At 34.5% G+C, this 19,702-nt stretch overlaps 1 protein-coding gene across 5 annotated transcripts in view; it reads left to right on the top strand.

Moving 5' to 3' along the window:
• The window catches only part of ZNF280C (zinc finger protein 280C), a 58,153-nt gene extending 38,831 nt beyond the window's left edge, over nt 1-19,322 (top strand). For 3 of the 5 annotated variants that reach the window (XM_081276791.1, XM_081276792.1, XM_081276793.1), the window contains 7 exons: nt 1,849-1,980; nt 4,879-5,195; nt 6,264-6,404; nt 14,192-14,254; nt 17,217-17,335; nt 17,482-17,518; nt 17,644-18,217. In XM_081276791.1, the coding sequence (XP_081132917.1) occupies nt 1,849-1,980; nt 4,879-5,195; nt 6,264-6,404; nt 14,192-14,254; nt 17,217-17,335; nt 17,482-17,518; nt 17,644-17,659 (825 nt within the window). In that variant the 3' untranslated portion in view covers nt 17,660-18,217. Of the gene's footprint in view, nt 1-1,848; nt 1,981-4,878; nt 5,196-6,263; nt 6,405-14,191; nt 14,255-17,216; nt 17,336-17,481; nt 17,519-17,643 lie in introns of all 5 variants that reach the window. The other 2 variants (XR_014019955.1, XM_081276794.1) reach the window with 2 other exon arrangements.
• The last annotated feature ends 380 nt before the right edge of the window (nt 19,323-19,702 follow it).

Below are 19,702 nucleotides of genomic sequence, written 5' to 3'. Positions count from 1 at the left end.
CCTTGCTGACAACACACCTGCGGTCCCAGGGACTTGGGAGGCAGACGCGGGAGGATTTTAAGTTCAAAGCCAGCCTCAGCAATTTAGCAAGACCCTGTCTCAAAATAAAAAAAAAATAAAAGGACTGGAAATGTAGCTCCATGGTACCCTGAGGTTCAATCCCCACTAACAAGTAAATAAATAAAGCCATGAAACTAGATGAGGTATAAATAGAGAAAAGATTTCTGGGAATTATACTCTGTAGGATTTTCTTTCTGGTTATCTTGATTTCTGTTTCTTGGCTGAGTTTTCCCCTTCCACCTCTCTCTTGAGCATATATAGGTGAGTTTATTTATGTTGACTGTACTTATGATATAATATAAGACACCACACCTCCAAAACAGTCTGAAGATAAAACTAACATAGTAAAATACATTTTATATAATATGTAGTGTGAGCTTTTTATAGAAATTTTATTCACCACATGCCTGCTGTGCATCAGTAACTCCTGGTATTTTCATATGTCAGCTGATTTTGATTATTCTGAAAGATTGGGTCTTATATAGTGATATGAGCTGGGGTTGTGGCTCAGTGGTAGAGTGCTTGCCTAACACATATGAGGCTGGGTTCACTTCTCAGCACCACATGCAAATAAATAAAATAAAGGTCCATCAACAACTAATAAATTAAAAAAAAAAAGAGTGCTGTGCTTATGAAGCTAGAGCTTTAGAGAAAACATGTATTTATGTTCTGAATTTACATATAATAGAAAAAATTTAATTAATGCAAGCATATACATAAAGATTACAATTAATAATATATAGTGGAAAGAACACAAACCAGCTCTGCGCAAGTGACAAATTTTTCTTGTGTCATAGTTCTCCTTTTTTTTCTTTGTGGTTCTGGGGATTGAACCCAGGGCCTTGTGAATTCTAGGCAAGCACTCTACCATCTGAGCTATATCCCCAGCTCCCCACTGGGCTATATCCCCCAGCCCCATATTTCTTATTAATAATAGGACTTTACTTGAGGAAGAACTCAGTCAAGTGGTTCTGAAACAGTGCTCATTTAAAACCCTAACCCTAACCCTCCATACTCATGCTAACAATATTATAGCCTCTAGCCACAGGTGTCTGTTTAAATTTAAACTTAATAAAATTAAATAAAATTAGAAAATCAGCTTTTCAGTTGCAATTGTCCACATTTAAAGTGCTCAGTAACCACATATGAGTAGTGAAAATAATGGATAGTACAGCTGTAGAACATCATCATTGCAAAAGGCTCTATTGGATAGGTTTGCTTTTTATAACTATTTCTGTAGCATAACCTTCTTGGGAGTTTCTGGTTATATTTGTTTGATTTTAGAAAGTTCAATTTATATTACTAACTTGGAAGACAAATGGAAATAGCTAAAATTGTACTTTACTTTTTCTAAGGATAAAAATGTAGTGTAATTCATTTCCACAGTATAATGTGTTTGAATAGTATATACTTCAAATTTATAATTAAAAGCACCTTCCCATTACAATTGGTATAGGACTTTCCCAATTAGATCCTAATTGATATAATTTTTATATTGGATATTTTTATGGTAACAAAAACTTTTGAAACTCAAATACCAGTGTAAGGATTGATTTTAAAAGAAATAAAGCACTTTGCTAGTATGCACAATGCCCTGGGTCTCATCCCTAGCACCAAAAAGAAAAAAAAACATAAAGAGGGTATTATGACATTATTTATAGTGAGAGATGGTAAGATACTGGTTTTAAATGGTTTAGTTATTAGAATTAAGATGAATTTCAGGCCCCAGAATTTATGGTGGTAAAAGTTATTGTTCCTACTATTATTTCTACTATTTTATGTAAACAGAAAAAAGGAATTCATCGTTGTACAAAATGCAGGCTACAATTTTTGACCTGCAAGGAGAAAACAGATCATAAGACCCAGCATCGTACATTTATAAAGCCTAAAGAACTGGAAGGATTGCCTCCTGGAACAAAAGTGAGTATCAAATATGTTGTATTTTAACATTTTGTGTAAGAGAAATAAACTCCTGCCTAGTTTCATCTGTTATCTATAATATACAAAGTAACATCTGATTATAATTAAGACCTTAATTTTAGGTTTTATTGTTCTTATCTTGGAAAGGAAAACTTCAAAACTGTATTTTTGAGTTGATTGACATGTGCTTTGTTGAAGCAATATTACTTTGTAGAGAGTGCAACTAGATTAACTGTAGGCTGAGACAGCTGTTGTTTCAGTATTCTGTAGGCTGTTTTTGAGCTGTTCCAGTTATTAGTATATGTCTGTTTCAGGGGCTAGACTATAAAATGTTTTAGTTCAGGAATCTTGTTTAATTTATCTTTGTGTCCCAAGCATCTGTCCTAATGCCTTGAATGCCATAGGTTTGTTGAAACAAGTTCTGTTCCTGGATAGCATTGCTGTTTTTAGTAAGAAGCACACATCTAACTACAAACTTTCCTTTTCCTGTTTGCCTTATATACATGTTTTCTCTGACTTCTTTATATGAAGTTATTACTTGAATATTTGATCCAGAGAAGGGATGGATAATCCAAACTGAAATAATCCCCAGACATTGATATTTAACTTTGAGTACATACTTTTGAATGTGAATATTTTAGTTAATTCAAATAGAAGATATAATGTGAAGCAATGATCTGAGATTTTGAAAAACTATCTGGTGTCCTTCTCTGCAGTCATTCATTCCATGCAGAATACGAATGTAAGAAGTACACACTTCTCATATCTTCCCTTGCAAGTAACAAAGTGCCCCAATATTAATATTAATATCTTAGAGCATTTGGAATAAGCTTAATTCCAAATTTAAAAAGTTTATCAGTGTGCCTTTTCATACATTCTTTTTATTTAATCTATGCAGTGCTCTAATGAGATAGGCAAGGTACATATTCTCCCCATATTACAGATAAGAAGGCTTAGATGGGATAAATTCCTTACCCACAGTCACATGGCTAGAAACAAGTAGTATGGAAATTTAATTTCAGGTCCTTTGGCTCCTTGTCCTAGGCTTTTATATGATACCAAAGTCACGTGTATTTCACAGAACATCACATAGACTATTCCTCAAGTACATAGAGGGAATTATAGTCACATGATTAAAGAGAGTGTTAATAAGTGACTGTTTTCCATCATTAACTATTGGGTATAATTGAATATTTTCTTTTTCCAAATGTTAGGTGATAACTTTTATATTAGCTACCATTAAGGAACTTCTGAGCATTATTAAAATCTCCATGCTGTATGATAAATTGATTTAACCTCCATTGTGATATCTGGAAGCAAAAATCATGCCCAATGAGTCCCCAGAAAGAAAGAGAAGGTCACATTTACTGACGATCTGATAATGCAGGCCTTTACAGAGTGATTTTAGGCTGTGGGATTTATTTGTGTACATATGTAGGTAGGAGGTAGTTAGGTAGTTCGAAGGTGCTAGGGTTTGAACTTGGGGCCTTCTACATGCTAAGTGCTCTACCACTGAGCTATATCCTCAGCTTTTAATTTTGATCTCTATTTGTGAAAACTTTTTACTTATACTGAAGTATAAAAATAGCCAGGGAACATGCTTTTTTAATATTGCTAAAATTGCACTAACACTCCTAATTATCCATTAATATCTGTGTTAACATATAACTGCTACCAATAGAAAAATATATATAATAGCAGGAAATTAATACCAAGCTAAATTTCATTTAATTGGTATGACCATCTAGAATAAATGAGAGAATTGATTGTTGTTTATATTTACTATTTTCAAAATAATTATATTTAACTTTTTGTATTACAGTGATTTTTTTTGTAACAACTTTGTTGAAAATGCAATTCATATACCATGTAATTCATCTAGTTAAATTGTGCAATCCAATGATTTTATTTTAGAAGATTCTCAGAGTTTTTAAGATATCACCAACAGTCAATTTTAGAACATTTTTATCACCCCCAAAAGAATCCCCATGCCCATTAGCGGTCACTCTGTTTCTTCACCATCCCATGCAAACTTACATCTACCTTCAGTCCCTGTGGATTTTCCTATTATAAATAAAATCATACAGTATGTAATGTTTGGGGACTGATTTCTTTAGGCTGCCATAATGTTTCCTAGGTTCATCCATATTATAGCATGTTTCAATATCTCATTCCTTTTTTTTTTAAAGAGGAGAGAGAGAGAGAGAGATAATTTTTTAATATTTATTATTTTTTAGTTCTCGGCGGACACAACATCTTTGTTGGTATGTGGTGCTGAGGATCGAACCCAGGCCGCAAGCATGCCAGGAGAGCGTGCTACCGCTTGAGCCACATCCCCAGCCCTTCTCATTCCTTTTTATGACTAAATAATATTTCATGTTATGGATAGTCCACCTTTTATTTATCCATTCATCATTTGGTGGGCATTTGAGTTGTTTCTCCTTTTGGCTATTATGAATAATGCTGCTACAAAAACTCATGTACAAGTTTTTGTATCATTGAAGAAATGCCTATTTGTCTATTCTTTAGTCTGCTGTTTTTGCTTATGCTTTGGGTGACATATTTCAGAAACCATTGCCTAACTTATAGCCATGAGGACTTACTATCATATTTTCTTATAAAAGTTTTACCTTTTGAGGTCATAAAATTTGGTCTTTGGTACATTGGAGTTAAATTTTGTATTTACCATGAAGTATGATTTGTGTATAGATATTAGTTTTTAACAGCACCATCTGTTGGTAAGAGTATTCTTTCTCCATGGAATTGTTTCGGCAACTTGTCTAAAATACATTGATAATAAATGTGAGAACTTACAGATGATATTTTTAACACTACTGTGAAATTAATTTTCTAGGGAAAAAAAAAATATATATATATATATTATTGTTGTTGTTTTAGGTTACTATTCGAGCTTCATTTGGACCTCTTCAGCCAAGACCATCAAGTACACCATCCAATTGTGCTCCAAGTACTTCTTCTCTTCAGGTCTTACCTCCAAAGTCTAAAAGCACAACTGCTAAAAATCTCACAAAATCTAATGCAAGTAAATCTAAGACAAGTAAGCCTAATGCAGCTGCCTCTGCTGCAAGTAAACCCAACACAGGTAAACAGAGTGGAGGTGGAGTTACAACTAAAAGCAAAGCCAAACACTCTTACAAGCAGAAAAGACAACGCAACCGAAAAAATAAAATCAGCATAGCTTTGAAAAACTTAAGGTACTTTTTATCCTGATTAGTCCTGTTAAAAATACTAATTTAATTTTAAATATTAAAAGTTCATTTTAATATAATTTACTATATCACAGAACCCTGTTGCACATTTACATGATAATCACTTATCTGGCATAAAGGCAAGTGAATATAAAAAGTATACCTTTTTATTACCATTTACATGATAAAAGATAGACTTTTTACATTTGCTGATCAAAATTCAAATTACTGTGTTTATTCCATATTTTTAATCCTTTACATCAAGCTTATATTTTGTGCTTTTATCTTGTGATAGTTGAATCAGCTAATTTGATCCATTTCATTCCATGGAAATATTAACTGGTGTTTGACTTTTTTTAATAGAGAGAGAGAGAGAGAATTTTAATATTTATGTTTTTTTTAGTTTTTGGCGGACGCAACATCTTTGTTTGTATGTGGTGCTGAGAATCGAACCCAGGCCACACGCCTGCCAGGCGAGCGCGCTACCACTTGAGCCATATCCCCAGCCCGGTGTTTGACTTAAAAAAAAAAAAATTGTTAGTTATTGATGGACCTTTAGTTATTTGTTTGTTTGTTTATATGTGGTGCTGAGAATCAAACCCAGTGCCTCACCCATGCTAGGCAAGCTCTCTGCCACTAAGCCACAACCCCAGCCCCCGGGGTTTGACTTTTTGCACTTGTTCTAACTTATTGTTTCAAAGTATATTTTCAAATTTTAAGTTTCTATTTTATCTTGTCTTTAATTAATGAATTCTTTATATACAAATATATTTTAATTGTTGATGAATCTTTTTTTAATTGGGTTCTGAGAATTGAACCTAGTGCCTTAATCATGGTAAGCAAGCACACTCTACCACTGAGCTACAACCCCAACCCCTCAATTAATGAATTCATTTTTAAGATTTTTTATTTGTTCTAATTAGTTATACATGACAGTAGAAGACAGTTTGACACATCATACATAAATGGAATATAACCTCATTTTTCAATTAATGAATTCTTAATAAGACATTGCATTATTGTTTTTGTTTTATAATATGTTTTTATCATTTTTTTTCCCTTTGCCTTCATAAGGTGTCGTCGGGGAATTCACAAGTGCATTGAATGTCATTCCAAAATAAAGGACTTTGCAAGCCACTTTTCTATATATATCCACTGTAATTTTTGCAAATACAACACTAACTGTAACAAAGCCTTTATAAATCATATGATGAGGTAAGTTAAATATGTAAATTGTTGATCAAAATTGTCATTCAGGGATGGGGGTTTAGTTCAGCAGTAGAACCCTTGCCTAGCATGTTGCCAGGCCCTGAGTTCATCCCAAGCACCTAAATAATAATAATAATAATAATTAAAATATCCATTCAAGAAATTTATTTTTTAAAAACAAAGTTTCCATATTAGAAGTGAGTTTGTCTTATCAAGGAGCTAAAGTCTAACATAAGGGAACTTCAAGGATGTTCCTTGTACTGTTTCAGTATAGTAACTGATCAAAATACTAGGAAAGAAATTGTAAGAACAGTTAGACTAATGAAATTAGAATGGCTTTATTAGGGAAATGTGTTTTGCTATGGGAATTTTTTTTTTCTTCTCAGTAAAAAGTGGTTATTTTCAAATACAAAATTTTGATTTAATTTAGTTAAACTGGGTACTGGGTATTGAACCCTAGGCAACTTTACTATTTAGCTTCATCCTCAGCCCTTTTTACTTTTGAGTCAGGGTCTCACTAAGTTACTTAGGGTCTTGTTGACTTATTCAGGCTGGCCTCAAATCAGGAATTCTCCTGCCTCAGCCTCTTTAGTCACTGGGATTATAGGTGTGAGCCACTACACCCAGCTTAAATATAAAATTTTAAATGTCTTCAATATATTTATCAAATAAACACATGTAACTACATGAATTACCCTCTACAAATGATCACTTTGAGAGGCTCCAGGTTTTTCAGTAATGCTAAGAATATTATTTACTTTTTCTTTCGGCCTGCTACTCTACCTGCCTCATTCTCTCTCCCTCTCTTTTTCTCTCTTCTTTTCCCTCTTCCACTCTTCCCTTATCCATTTATCCATTCCTTTCTCTAGCCATCCATCTATGTTTAAATTCACTCAGTGAAATATGAAATAAGAAGCTATAAGAATACTCCATTCATACTATTGCTATTAGAATTCTGTCTTAAACATTTATTTTTTAATTTTAGATGGACACAATACCTTTATTTTATTTTTATTTGGTGTTGAGGATCGAATCCAGTGCCTCATGCATGCTAGGCGAGCGCTCTATCTTTAAATCACAACCCCAGCCCTGGAATTCTTTTTCATATATTGATTCAGCTGCCATAATTTGTGTACCTACTGTGTACTCCATGCTAGAAGAAAGACTTCAGAGTTCATTTTACTTTCATTTGGACTTATTTTGTAGGAACTTATTCCTTCAGGATGGACTTTTTTAAATAGCCAAAAAAATTCAGATATAAATATTGAGGTAGTTCTATTTCAGTTAGTAAAAAGATATAACCAATAAAAGTAGTTTTATCGAAGATTATAACAAGATCTCTTTGTTGCTTTCTGGTCCTAGTAGGCTACCTCAGGTATGAAGGGTTTTCCCTCACTTTTTGATGACTTCAGCACTTCCCACCCCACTTCCCATAACGTTCAGCCTGACCTCAGGATACTTTGACTTCTTGGTTGCTAGCATTTCATGTCCACTTCTCACTTCTTTCACGTCCACTTCCCTTTCTTACCACAGTCTCATTTTATCTTATTGTACACAATATTGATTTCAAATTCTCATTACATTACTTTCAGGGTCTTTTTTTTTTTTTTTTTAAAGAGAGAGTGAGAGAGGAGAGAGAGAGAGAGAGAGAGAGAGAATTTTTTAAATATTTATTTATTTTTTAGTTCTCGGCGGACACAACATCTTTGTTGGTATGTGGTGCTGAGGATCGAACCCGGGCCGCACGCATGCCAGGCGAGCGCGCTACCACTTGAGCCACATCCCCAGCCCACTTTCAGGGTCTTGATCACTGTTTCTATTCCAGCAGCATCAATCCAATTTTTTAGTCAACCTCACCAAGCCTCAAGGGTCATCTGTTTTGAATGGTGCTTTGTTTTTTGTCCTAGAATCCTTTTACATCTTCAGTCATGCTTAGTCTTGCTGTTCTTGAATCTTTTATCCTTTTTGAAGTATCTGTGCTTGCTTCTAGTCTATCGAACCACTTGTTTCAGCTGTGAATTGATGATCTTTAATTTGGTCTTTTAAAAAATCTGTTTTATCAGCATCAGTTGTCTAAATACTTTTCATGACCTTAAGAATTTTATTCTATTTTCTCAGTTATTAATCTTGCCTACAGATTACTCAGAGGTCATTGCTTTTGATTTTCCCAAGATTAACTTTTTCCTACCTCAAATTTTTTCCTTCATCCATAGTTTAATCTCAGAAAATAGACATGATCCACTTTTACAATCATCTATATTTCCTCCACAACTTTATTCAGCTGTTTTGGGCATTCATTTAATTTCTTTCTACACATATCTTCTGCCTGTAAGAGTTCTTGGATTTTGGGGTTGGTTTGTTTGCTTTGTAGGTTGAGGGTGATTTGTTTTTATTTTGTGTATTTGCTTATCTTTCTTTTACCATCAGCATTTACAAAGAATATTTTTTACTAGCTTATTTGTCATTTTTTACTCTTTGTAATTTGAGTATTATCCCTACCTATAGCTAAAGTTACTCCTTTAAAAGGTAGTTTAAACTTTTAAACTAGGTGGCCAGATGTGGTGGCACATGCCTATAATCTCAGTGGTCGGGGAGGCTGAGGCAGGAGGAGTGTGAGTTCAAAGACAACCTCACAACTTACCAAGGCCCTAAGCAACTCAGTGAGACCTTATCTCTAAATAAAATATTAAAAAGGGCTGGAGATGTGGCTCAGTAGTTAAATGCCCCTGGATTTAATCTCCAGTATAAAAAATTATCAGTCATGTCCCAATACTAAATATGCTCACTAGTTTTCTTTCTTACCCCTCTGTGACTTCTTTAGAGTATTTGATAATTTTGACTAATCACTTTGATTTTGGGACCATGGATGAAACCCAGGGACTTGAACACGCTAGTCAAGTGCTATACCACTGAGTTACACCCTTTGTCCCTAATCACTCACGTTTGAAACTCAATTTCTGTTAAACTGTCACTACTTTAACCACTCTCAGTGTTTTCTCTTTTACCTTTCAACTGTAAATCCTCCCAATTTCAATGATGAGTTTACTGAGACCTAGTTCTTCATTTCTGTTTGATATTAAGTCAAACATTATTGTATGTCTAGGATTCAAACCACCTTCATCCCAATACCCTTTATACTCAGTCTGCTTCAGGGTATTATTTGCATAAATGTGAAGCAACAGCTGGAAATAATTCACTGTCCCAAGTTTCTGAAGCTGGTGAGGTTTTCTTGCTCTGCCACCATATATTGTGGCTTCCTGAGAATCTACCTTCTGCAGTTTATCACTCTACCTTCCCACTACCTCAGTGGTTTTTACACCCTTACCCCAGTTGTTCTAAATAGAGCCCCAGCCAGCCTTTTCCTCAGTTTGCTGCTGGGAACAATGTTGATCTCACTCTGTGCCAAACACATGACTGCCCTAATGGTGCATTAACTCTGCCCCTCATTTATAAAGGATTAAATTGGAAAATATTTTTGATGTTTCTTAAACCTATGTGTGTTAGAATTCTGTGACTATGACAGAATACCTGAGATAAACAACTTATAAGGAAGAAAATTTTATTTTGGCCCAGGGTTTCAGAGGTTTCAGTCCATGTTCAGCTGGCTTTGTTTTTAGGACTGGGGCAAGGCAGTGCATTATGGTGGGGAGCACATACTGGGGCAAAGCCCTCACTATGTGGTGGCATGGAAATGAAAAGAAAGAGTCTGATGTCCCATAGACTTCTAGAGCACATAAAGACTTCACCACTTCACAGTAGTACCACAGGCTGATGATCAATTTTTTTTTTTTTTTTTTTTTATTGGTTGTTCAAAACATTACAAAGATTGCAGAATCACATCGGTTACACATCCACATTTTTACATAATGCCATATTAGTGACTGTTGTATTCTGCTACCTTTCCTATCCTCTACTATCCCCCCTCCCCTCCCCTCCCATCTTCTCTCTCTACCCCATCTACTGTAATTCATTTCTCTCCTTGTTTATTTTCCCATTCCCCTCACAACCTCTTATATGTAATTTTGTATAACAATGAGGGTCTCCCTCCATTTCCATGCAATTTCCCTTTTCTCTCCCTTTCCCTCGCACCTCATGTCTCTGTTTAATGTTAATCTTTTCTTCCTGCTCTTCCTCCCTGCTCTGTTCTTAGTTGCTCTCCTTATATCAAAGAAGACATTTGGCATTTGTTTTTTAGGGATTGGCTAGCTTCACTTAGCATAATCTGCTCTAATGCCATCCATTTCCCTGCAAATTCCATGATTTTGTCATTTTTTAGTTCTGCGTAGTACTTCATTGTGTATAAATGCCACATTTTTTTTATCCATTCATCTATTGAAGGGCATCTGGGTTGGTTCCACAGTCTAGCTATTGTGAATTGTGCTGCTATGAACATCGATGTGGCAGTATCCCTGTAGTATAGTACGCTCTTTTAAGGTCTTCAGGGAATAGTCCGAGAAGGGCAATAGCTGGGTCAAATGGTGGTTCCATTCCCAGCTTTCCAAGGAATCTCCATACTGCTTTCCAAATTGGCCGCACCAATTTGCAGTCCCACCAGCAATGTACAAGAGTACCCTTTTCCCCACATCCTCGCCAGCACTTGTTGTTGTTTGACTTCATAGTGGCTGCCAATCTTACTGGAATGAGATGGTATCTTAGGGTGGTTTTGATTTGCATTTCTCTGACTGCTAGAGATGGTGAGCATTGTTTCATGTACTTGTTGATTGATTGTATGTCCTCCTCTGAGAAGTGTCTGTTCAGGTCTTTGGCCCATTTGTTGATTGGGGTTATTTGTTTTCTTATTGTTTAATTTCTTCAGTTCTTTGTATACTCTGGATATTAGGGCTCTATCTGAAGTGTGAGGAGTAAAAATTTGTTCCCAGGATGTAGGCTCTCTATTTACCTCTCTTATTGTTTCTCTTGCTGAGAAAAAACTTTTTAGTTTAAGTAAGTCCCATTTGTTGATTCTTGTAATTAACTCTTGTGCTATGGGTGTCCTATTAAGGAATTTGGAGCCCGACCCCACAATATATAGATCAGAGCCAACCTTTTCTTCTATCAGACGCATAGTCTGATTTGATATCAAGCTCCTTGATCCATTTTGAGTTAACTTTTGTGCATGGCGAGAGAAGGGGATTCAGTTTCATTTTGTTGCATATGGATTTCCAGTTTTCCCAGCACCATTTGTTGAAGATGCTATCCTTCCTCCATTGCATGCTTTTAGCCCCTTTATTGAATATAAGATAGTTGTAATTTTGTGGATTGGTCTCTGTGTCCTCTATTCTGTACCATTGGTCCACCCACCTGTTTTGGTACCAGTACCATGCTGTTTTTGTTACTATTGCTCTGTAGTACGGTTTGAAATCTGGTATCGCTACACCTCCTGATTCACACTTCCTGCTTAGAATTGCTTTTGCTATTCTGGGTCTTTTATTTTTCCATATGAATTTCATGATTGCTTTATCTATTTCTACAAGAAATGCACAGGCTGATGATCAATGCTTTAGCATGTGGGCTTTGGAGGACATTTAAGTTCTAAACCCTGACACCATGTGTCATTTCATTCTTCTTTTCCCATTTTCCATAGAAGCCCCAAAATATCTCATAGGACCTCTAGTCCCATTCTGTCCCTTATCATTCTCAATAGGCTACAGGCTCCCAAATTCCAGTGAGCCCCAAACCTGCACTGTCATTCCACACATTAAACTCTTATTTATCATTAGCCTTATATAGAACTGAAAGATTCCAGTTCTCTCTAAAGGCCTTATGGGTCCCTTTCATTTTTCCTACTTTAGTAGCACTATGCTTTCTTGCCTCATACCTTACTATAAGTGGCATACCCTTACTCCTACCTGGTATAAACCTTTTTCTCATAGGACTGAGTTCTCTATAAGGTCAAGTACCTTTATTCCCAAACCATAACCAAGTATATTCTCAGAAGAAAGGCCCCCAGATTATTGATCTTTTTCACAAGATAGTTTCTCCATATTCAACATCTAAAGTGAATTTCCTTTTCTTAGTTATTTCCTGGAATGCCCCTCTCCTTCCCTCAGTTCACCTTCTGTGAAATGTCTGATCATTGACACTCAACAGGGATAATTTCTCTTGAGTTCTGTAATATTTCATTATTCTGTTTCATATGTGTCTATATTATCTTGGGAGAGAAGCTCTTTATATTTACCATGGTACCTATTCTGAGAGTATTTTCTTGAGATTGTAGCTAGTCAGATTCTTTCCCCATGCATGCATAGTTTGCTGGTGGTGGTTACCTTGTGTTTGAGGGTAGCTATTGCCATGGCATGTTTACTCATTTGTATCTGTTAGTGCAAAATACAGTTAGTGCTTCTCAAATTTTAACTTGCATAGGAATCAGCTAGAAAATGAATTAAAATCAATTTCTGTGCTCCACTGCCAGAGATTAATTTGTTAGATTTATGGTGAGGGAGAGCTGAGATAACTGCATTTCTCATAAGATCTCAGGTAATGCTGATGCTGCTGGTCCATGGACCACACTTTTAGTGTTGCTGCACTAGGCTAGTCTCTAACAGGAAAGCTTTCCTTGTGAGTTAAAAGGTGGGGGGTATAAAAACTATTACCATTGTCTACAAAGTTTAGATTGTTGTTTTTTGGTTCTTTGCATAGGAGAAGCATTCTTTTAACTCACAAGTTCCACTTCCTTAAATTTGCTTTCTTTAAAAGTTCTCCTAGTAATCCAGGCATGGTGGCAGCACATGCTTGTAATCCCAGGACTCAGGAGGCTGAAGCAGGAGGATCTCAAGTTCAAGGCCAGCCTGGGCAACTAAGTGAGATCCTGTCTCAAAATATTTAAAAAAATTAAAACAAACTGGGGATGTAGTTCAGTGGTAATATACCCCTTTCTTCAATCCCCAGTACCGCAAAAAATAAAAATTAAAAATTAAAGTTCTCCCAGTCATTGCAAAAGTCTCTTTAAATATTTTTATCAATATTAAGCAATACCATCTAGCTCAGGTAGCATTTACTTCTAGTATCATTAGGACTATTTGCCCTCCCCCAATGTTTTAAGGTTAGAAAATAAATAATTATTATTCATAGCAATTTCTATTATAGCAAAATACATTAGTAGCAAATAACTTTTTAATTGTTTTTACTCTTAATAATTGAAAGAATTAATTTGATGCTGTTTGCATTTTTAACTCTTTGAGTATTTTTTTTATAGTGGTGAAGTACTGAACATCTTAAGAATGTTCTCAGGGAAATATGTCATTAGAAAATATACTACAGGTAAAATGGAATGTAAGATAAAAATATTGAATTAAACAGAAATGACTGTCTTAGTCCATTTGGGCCATATACTATAGACTGGGTGGCTTTTTTAAACAACAGAAATTTATTTCTCATAGTTCTGGAGGCTGGGAAGCCCACAATCAAGGTGCCAGCAGATAACAGGTTTCTGGTGAGGGCCCATTCCTGATAGCATTTTCTTACTGCATCATCACCTGGTGAAAGGGGCAAGCCAGAGTCTTTCTAAGGTCTCTCTTACAAGGGCATTAGTCTCATTCATAAGAATTCTGCTCTCCACTCAAAGGCTCTACCTCCTAATAGCATCACAATGGGGGTTAGGTTTTAACATGAATTTGGGGGGAGGGACAGTAATTCAGATCATAGCAGTGATCAACAGAATCTTATCATTTAATAATGATCTTTTATTCAAAATTGAAAAATTAAGAAAAGAATTGAAATGTGGTCATGTAATTAATAAAACTTTTTATATAATAAAAGTTTTTAAAAATCTTGTTTGTGTTTTATCTCTCCAGTTCTCATAGCAACCACCCAAGTAAACGGTTTTATATTTTCAAGAAGCATTCAGGAATTCTCAGGTAACTGGTTGATCTTTTTCCATTCTTTTACTGAAAAATTATAGTAACTTTTAAAAATGTAATAGTTGGGTACTTGATTTGAAACTCTCAGTGATTGTTACTGGACATGATACAATTCTGTTCACTATATTCTTTGATCATAGTGAGGGATGGCCTGTCATCTCTGACTGAACTTTGGTTCAGTGGTGCCAGGCATTGAGATCAAATCTTCATGCATTTGCATTGTAAAACAAAAAATAAGGCTAATAATACTTGAATAGAAATGAGTTGATTAAAACATTGTAATAGTTAAAATTAATATATAGCTTTCAAATTCTTAGTTTTTCTTTATGAAATAAAAGTACATAGCTTGCTTACTGTACAGAAAGAATTACTGATTAATATTTCTAAATGATAATTAACTTTGGTTATATCGCAAATACTTAGAAGCTGCTAAGCATTGTGGGTTTTTCAGTTTTCTAATTCCTTTTACATCCATCTTTCCTTGTTTAATTGTTTTGCTCATATTGAATAGTGTGTGGCATGTAATAGGCATTCAGAAAATATTTGTTAAAGAAGTTAATGTACATATTGAAAACAACATGTGGATGATGTTGAACCAACAACTCATAAATGGAGGGAAATTTGATTCAATTTTTAAAACATAGTCATGCTATTTTAAATCATTACTCAATTCAGTGACTTGGGGGAAAAAAGTAAAATAAGTATTACCTTTACTGAATATTTTTAAAGAATTAAAATAGGTTTAATGTTGAAGATGAGATTTTAATTTGATTTTCACTTTGTTGACAAGCTCACTTGTGTGCTTGGTTTCTAAATTAACTGTATGATTTTAAAGATCTGGGATGCTTTTTTCCTAACTTGGGTGGTTCTCAATTTTAAAAAGAAAATTAGTCAATTTTTTTATATATGGTACTTAGTATGTTTATATAGTTCTATAGAATAATATTTTGTAATTACTATTTTATTAAAATGAATTCTTTATTTTTTAATTATTTGTTGTACATCCGCCACATATACAACAGAATATATCAGATCCTATACAAATTATAGTGATAAAGAAGGCAGCCAGCTTGGTACCTCCCTTCAAGGAATGTACAATTTATTGGAGGGATATAAATGTATGAACAAAAATAACTACAGTAATACAAGGAGGTTTGTAATAAGTACAATCAAAGCAACTGATTTCAAAGGACAGAGATGTTTTCTGCTTCTAAGAGGCACAGGGGCATTCTAGTTGGAAGAAATATCATGAATAAAAGTTTGCATAATGGGAAACAGAAAGCATACAGTACACATTCAGACATTCACAGTGGATAACTTGTAGTGTATTTTGGGAAAAACACAAAGTTTATGTAATGTGGTATTAAAATCAATGTCTGCAGGAATAGTTTTTATTTTATTTATCTTTATTTTTATTTATTTATTTTTATGTGGTGCTGAAGATCAAACTCAGTGCCTCACACGTGCCAGGCAAGTGCTCTGCCACTGAGCCACAACTTCAGCCCATGGGAGAATGGTTTTGAGCTTAGATCCAGAGTTTAGAATTCTGTAAAATGATTCCAAGTCATTTATACTTAATTTTAATTTGGAGAACATTGGGGAAACCATTGTTGTTTTGAGTAGAATCAAGGGTTCCAAAGGAAGACTGTGATTGGGTATATAAAATAAGTTGTAGTTGCATGAGGCATAGACTGATAAAGGTTATTGTAGTAGTTAAAACTGATTTAATGATGACCTAGGTAGTGAAGTGTTATCACATCATATTTAATATCATGAGCTCTGGAATCAAAAGGTTCAGTTTCAAACCTCATGCTGGCCTTGGTAGTTAAGTAAACTTGATCCTGTCCTCTATAGAAAAGTGCTAATGATAGCACCTGCTTCTCTGGGTTGTTAGAAAATATAAATCAGCTGATATGTCTAAAACCCTCAACCTGGCACAGCATAAATGCCCAATAAATTGTTACTGTTCTAGATGTTTGAAATATTGAATGTTTTAAGGAAAAGATAACTACTGGTTTGTATCAGTGTCAGGGAAGTGGCACCATAAGAGAGAACAAACAGGAAGGATGATTTGGGGGAGGAAGCCCACAATTTCAATTTTACAAAGATAATATGTGATTCATCTGAGTAAGAGCTAGGTATAAAAACAGACTATTAAGACTATAACTTCAGGGGAGAATGAATCTAAGGTATGTTACTGGGTTTTTTTTCACAATATATTTTTTTATTTTTACGTGGTGCTGAGAATTGAACCCAGTGCCTCACACATGCTAGGCGAGCGTGCTACCACTTGAGCCACATCCGCAGCTCTGTTACCATTTTTTAAAATTTATTTATTTTTATGTGGTTCTGAGAATCGAACCCAGTGCCTCACATGTGCTAGGCTAGCACTCTAGCACTCAGCCACAACCCCAGCCCATATGTTACTGTTTTTTATTCCTATACAGGAAGGATAGTCCAATTTAAAGTATCTGATGAACTTGAAAAATATATTTATGCTTTGTTAATAAACTGATAACAATTACATTAAGGAATTTATTTTTAAATCCTCACATTTTATTTTTTTTAGTTGTCAATGGATGTTTATTTTACTTATTTACACATGGTGCTGAGAATTGAACCCAGTGCCTCACATATGCCAGGCAAGCAGTCTACCACTGAGCTACAATCCTAGCCCATCTCACATTTCCTTTCTAATTTTGTCTTAAATTATACACAAGATTATAGGCTGCATAGACTGTACCCTATTTCTTCACTAATTGTGTCTGTGATACCTAGTAGTACAATGTGCAAAGGAAGTCCTCGGCAAATGTATATTTCATATTACAAAATTTGAAAATGATAATCTTGGTACATAAAATAAAAAGTTATATTATGTGGAGCAGTAATCATTGAACTTGTGTATTGATTTCTATACAAGATAAGAGTCTCTCTTACCATCTAATTCTTTTTTCCATAGGGGCATTACTCTTGTGTGCCTTAAGTGTGATTTCCTAACTGATTCTTCTGGCTTAGACCGTATGGCTAAACACTTAAGTCAACGTAAAACTCATACTTGCCAAGTTGTAATAGAGAATGGTATGTATATATAATAGTGTTACTTTGAATTTTAGATATTTAATCTAGTACTTTTGATCAGCCACAGTATAGGATTTCAGGTATTACAAATTAATTTATTCTTCATATATGCTATTTTAAATGTAAAACTCTTCTTCTGGTTACAGTTTCCGAAAGTACCTCAACTTCTGAACCCACTTCTGAGTAAGTTTAATTTTAATTCAGTGCATTTTACTTTAATGGATTTTAGCACTGTTGCAATTTTAAAATGTATAATTAATAGAAATGAAAAATATTAAAGTATTTTGTTTTTGTTTTTGTTTTTAAAGCGGCTTGTTGAAATAGATTCCTGCTCTATGGAGCTCGTGCAACCTGGTGCAAGACAAGTTGGAATTTCCTAAGTTCAAAGTTCTGAAGTGTTTTCTTACACAAAGGCAGTTTCCTAAGTTCAAAGTTCTGAAGTGTTTTCTCACATGAAGGTGGTTAAACAAAGTTCATGACATTCAGCTCTTTTCAGCTTTCAGATGGCACTAGATTCTTATTCCACCTTATCTTTGTGTCAGGTTAACATGTCTTAACGTGTTTTTTTTTTTCCTCTAGTTGACTTTCTCCAAAAATAACTTTTGTTGTTATGATCTTTTCTTGCTTTGCTTAAAATAATTTGTTTTTTTCTTCTGTACTTGCCTTCTGAATATTACATTCCAAATGACATGGCTGTTCATCTTTTTTGTCTGTTTTGTCTGCTTTCTTAATTTCTTATAAGTCTTACATTTTTAGGTCAGATAGATGTTTTTTCCCTCATTCTTTTGTCTGTCATTGTTCTATTTTTTTTCCTATTTTTCAGATGCAGAAGCAACACAGAAATTTCAAAAAATGTCCAGTGTACTCCTGGACAGTGTCCCCCTTCGATGGACACAACTGATGCCTGTTCTGTCTTTCCAAGGAATGTGAATTATTTGACTGTGAGACTTCTTCTAGTTTGTGGCCTTAAGGAATCAGATCTTGGGGAGAGTCCCTTCCTACCTGACTGGCCTCCCATAATGCTGATGCTGATTTGGCCAGAGATGACCTCAAGGCCCACCAAATTGAGCACAACTCCCCACTGGGGGCTTTCGTTCTTGATCTTAAGCTTATGGGTTGATTCTAACCAAGAAAAGCCCATCAAATCAGTGCTTCAACATCCAAGTTGAAGTTGAATCATTTTGGCTGCTGCCCTTTAATCTTCCTATAGCATGCATGCAGTCTAAAGAAAATGAAATTTCTGTTGTATAGAGAACCAAGATTACTTTTATGTTTTTGGAAAAGTGAACTTTAAATTTACAGTTCCAAAGTAACAACTATTCACATTGTCATTTAAAGTTTTATCCAGTATTAATCCTAGGAGTTTTCAGCAATACTAATATTTAGATTTTTTAATTTAATTTTTTTCATTAAATTTTAGTAGCTTGGTGTTATGTTGTTCTTCATCAAGTTTATTGATGTCCATTTTGTTATGTCTATTTTTGTACTCTTCTCTTTAAAGCTTTTGTTTTGTGTTTGTTTTGTTTTTGTTAAGAACTCCAATAATTTTCTTTATAATTCTCAACAGATTTCATGTGGCTACCTACTGGTAGCTTCTTTTGATACTTGTTCAGCTCATTAGACATTATTACATGCTCTATCTTGGGACTTTCATTAACATCTTGGGGATTGTGAGTTCAAAGACATAAAGAATTGGCAAAAACTCCTCTTTCAGACCTTAAAACAAATTTTAAAGTTACATTTCTGATTATCTAATACATAATATCTTCTTAGCCATTAATGTAATTCCTTTGGATAAAGATAATATATTCAAAAATATTGGGACCAAAAAATGCACTTGTTTCTTGCCCATATATATATATATAGATGTATATTTTTTTTAATTTGGTGTTTGTTTATTTTGGTTACATTGAATATAGATTTGCTGAACAGTTTTGATGTTACTTATTTTTTTAATAAAATTTGTATTGTTAAAGGGCCTTGAGAATTGTTTTCTAATAAATAACTTCATATAAAACCATAGATTGTATCATATAAGTAACTAGAAAGATTGCTTTGCTTCTCACATGGAAGCCTGATTGCTTGGCCTACAGATCAAGAACATTATCTATTGAATGCATCTTGCACTTTTTCTCCCAGCATATTTAGAAGCTCACTGTTTATATTTTATTAAGTAATTTCTTGAACATTTTTCCTGCATTATTGGGAATTAAACTCAAAGGCACTCTGCCATTGAGCCACATCCCCAGCCCTTTTTATTTTTTACAATGAGACTGGGTCTTGCTGAGTTGTCAAGGCTGGCCTTGAACTTGTGATCTTTCTGCCTTAACCTCCCAAGTATCTGGGATTACTGGGGTGCACTACTAC

The sequence above is a fragment of the Spermophilus citellus genome (assembly GCF_964194105.1).
Source record: "Spermophilus citellus genome assembly, chromosome: X".
Classification (NCBI taxonomy): Eukaryota; Metazoa; Chordata; class Mammalia; order Rodentia; family Sciuridae; genus Spermophilus; species Spermophilus citellus.
Note: the sequence above shows the minus strand (reverse complement) of the source record. Positions and strands in the feature narration are given on the sequence as shown.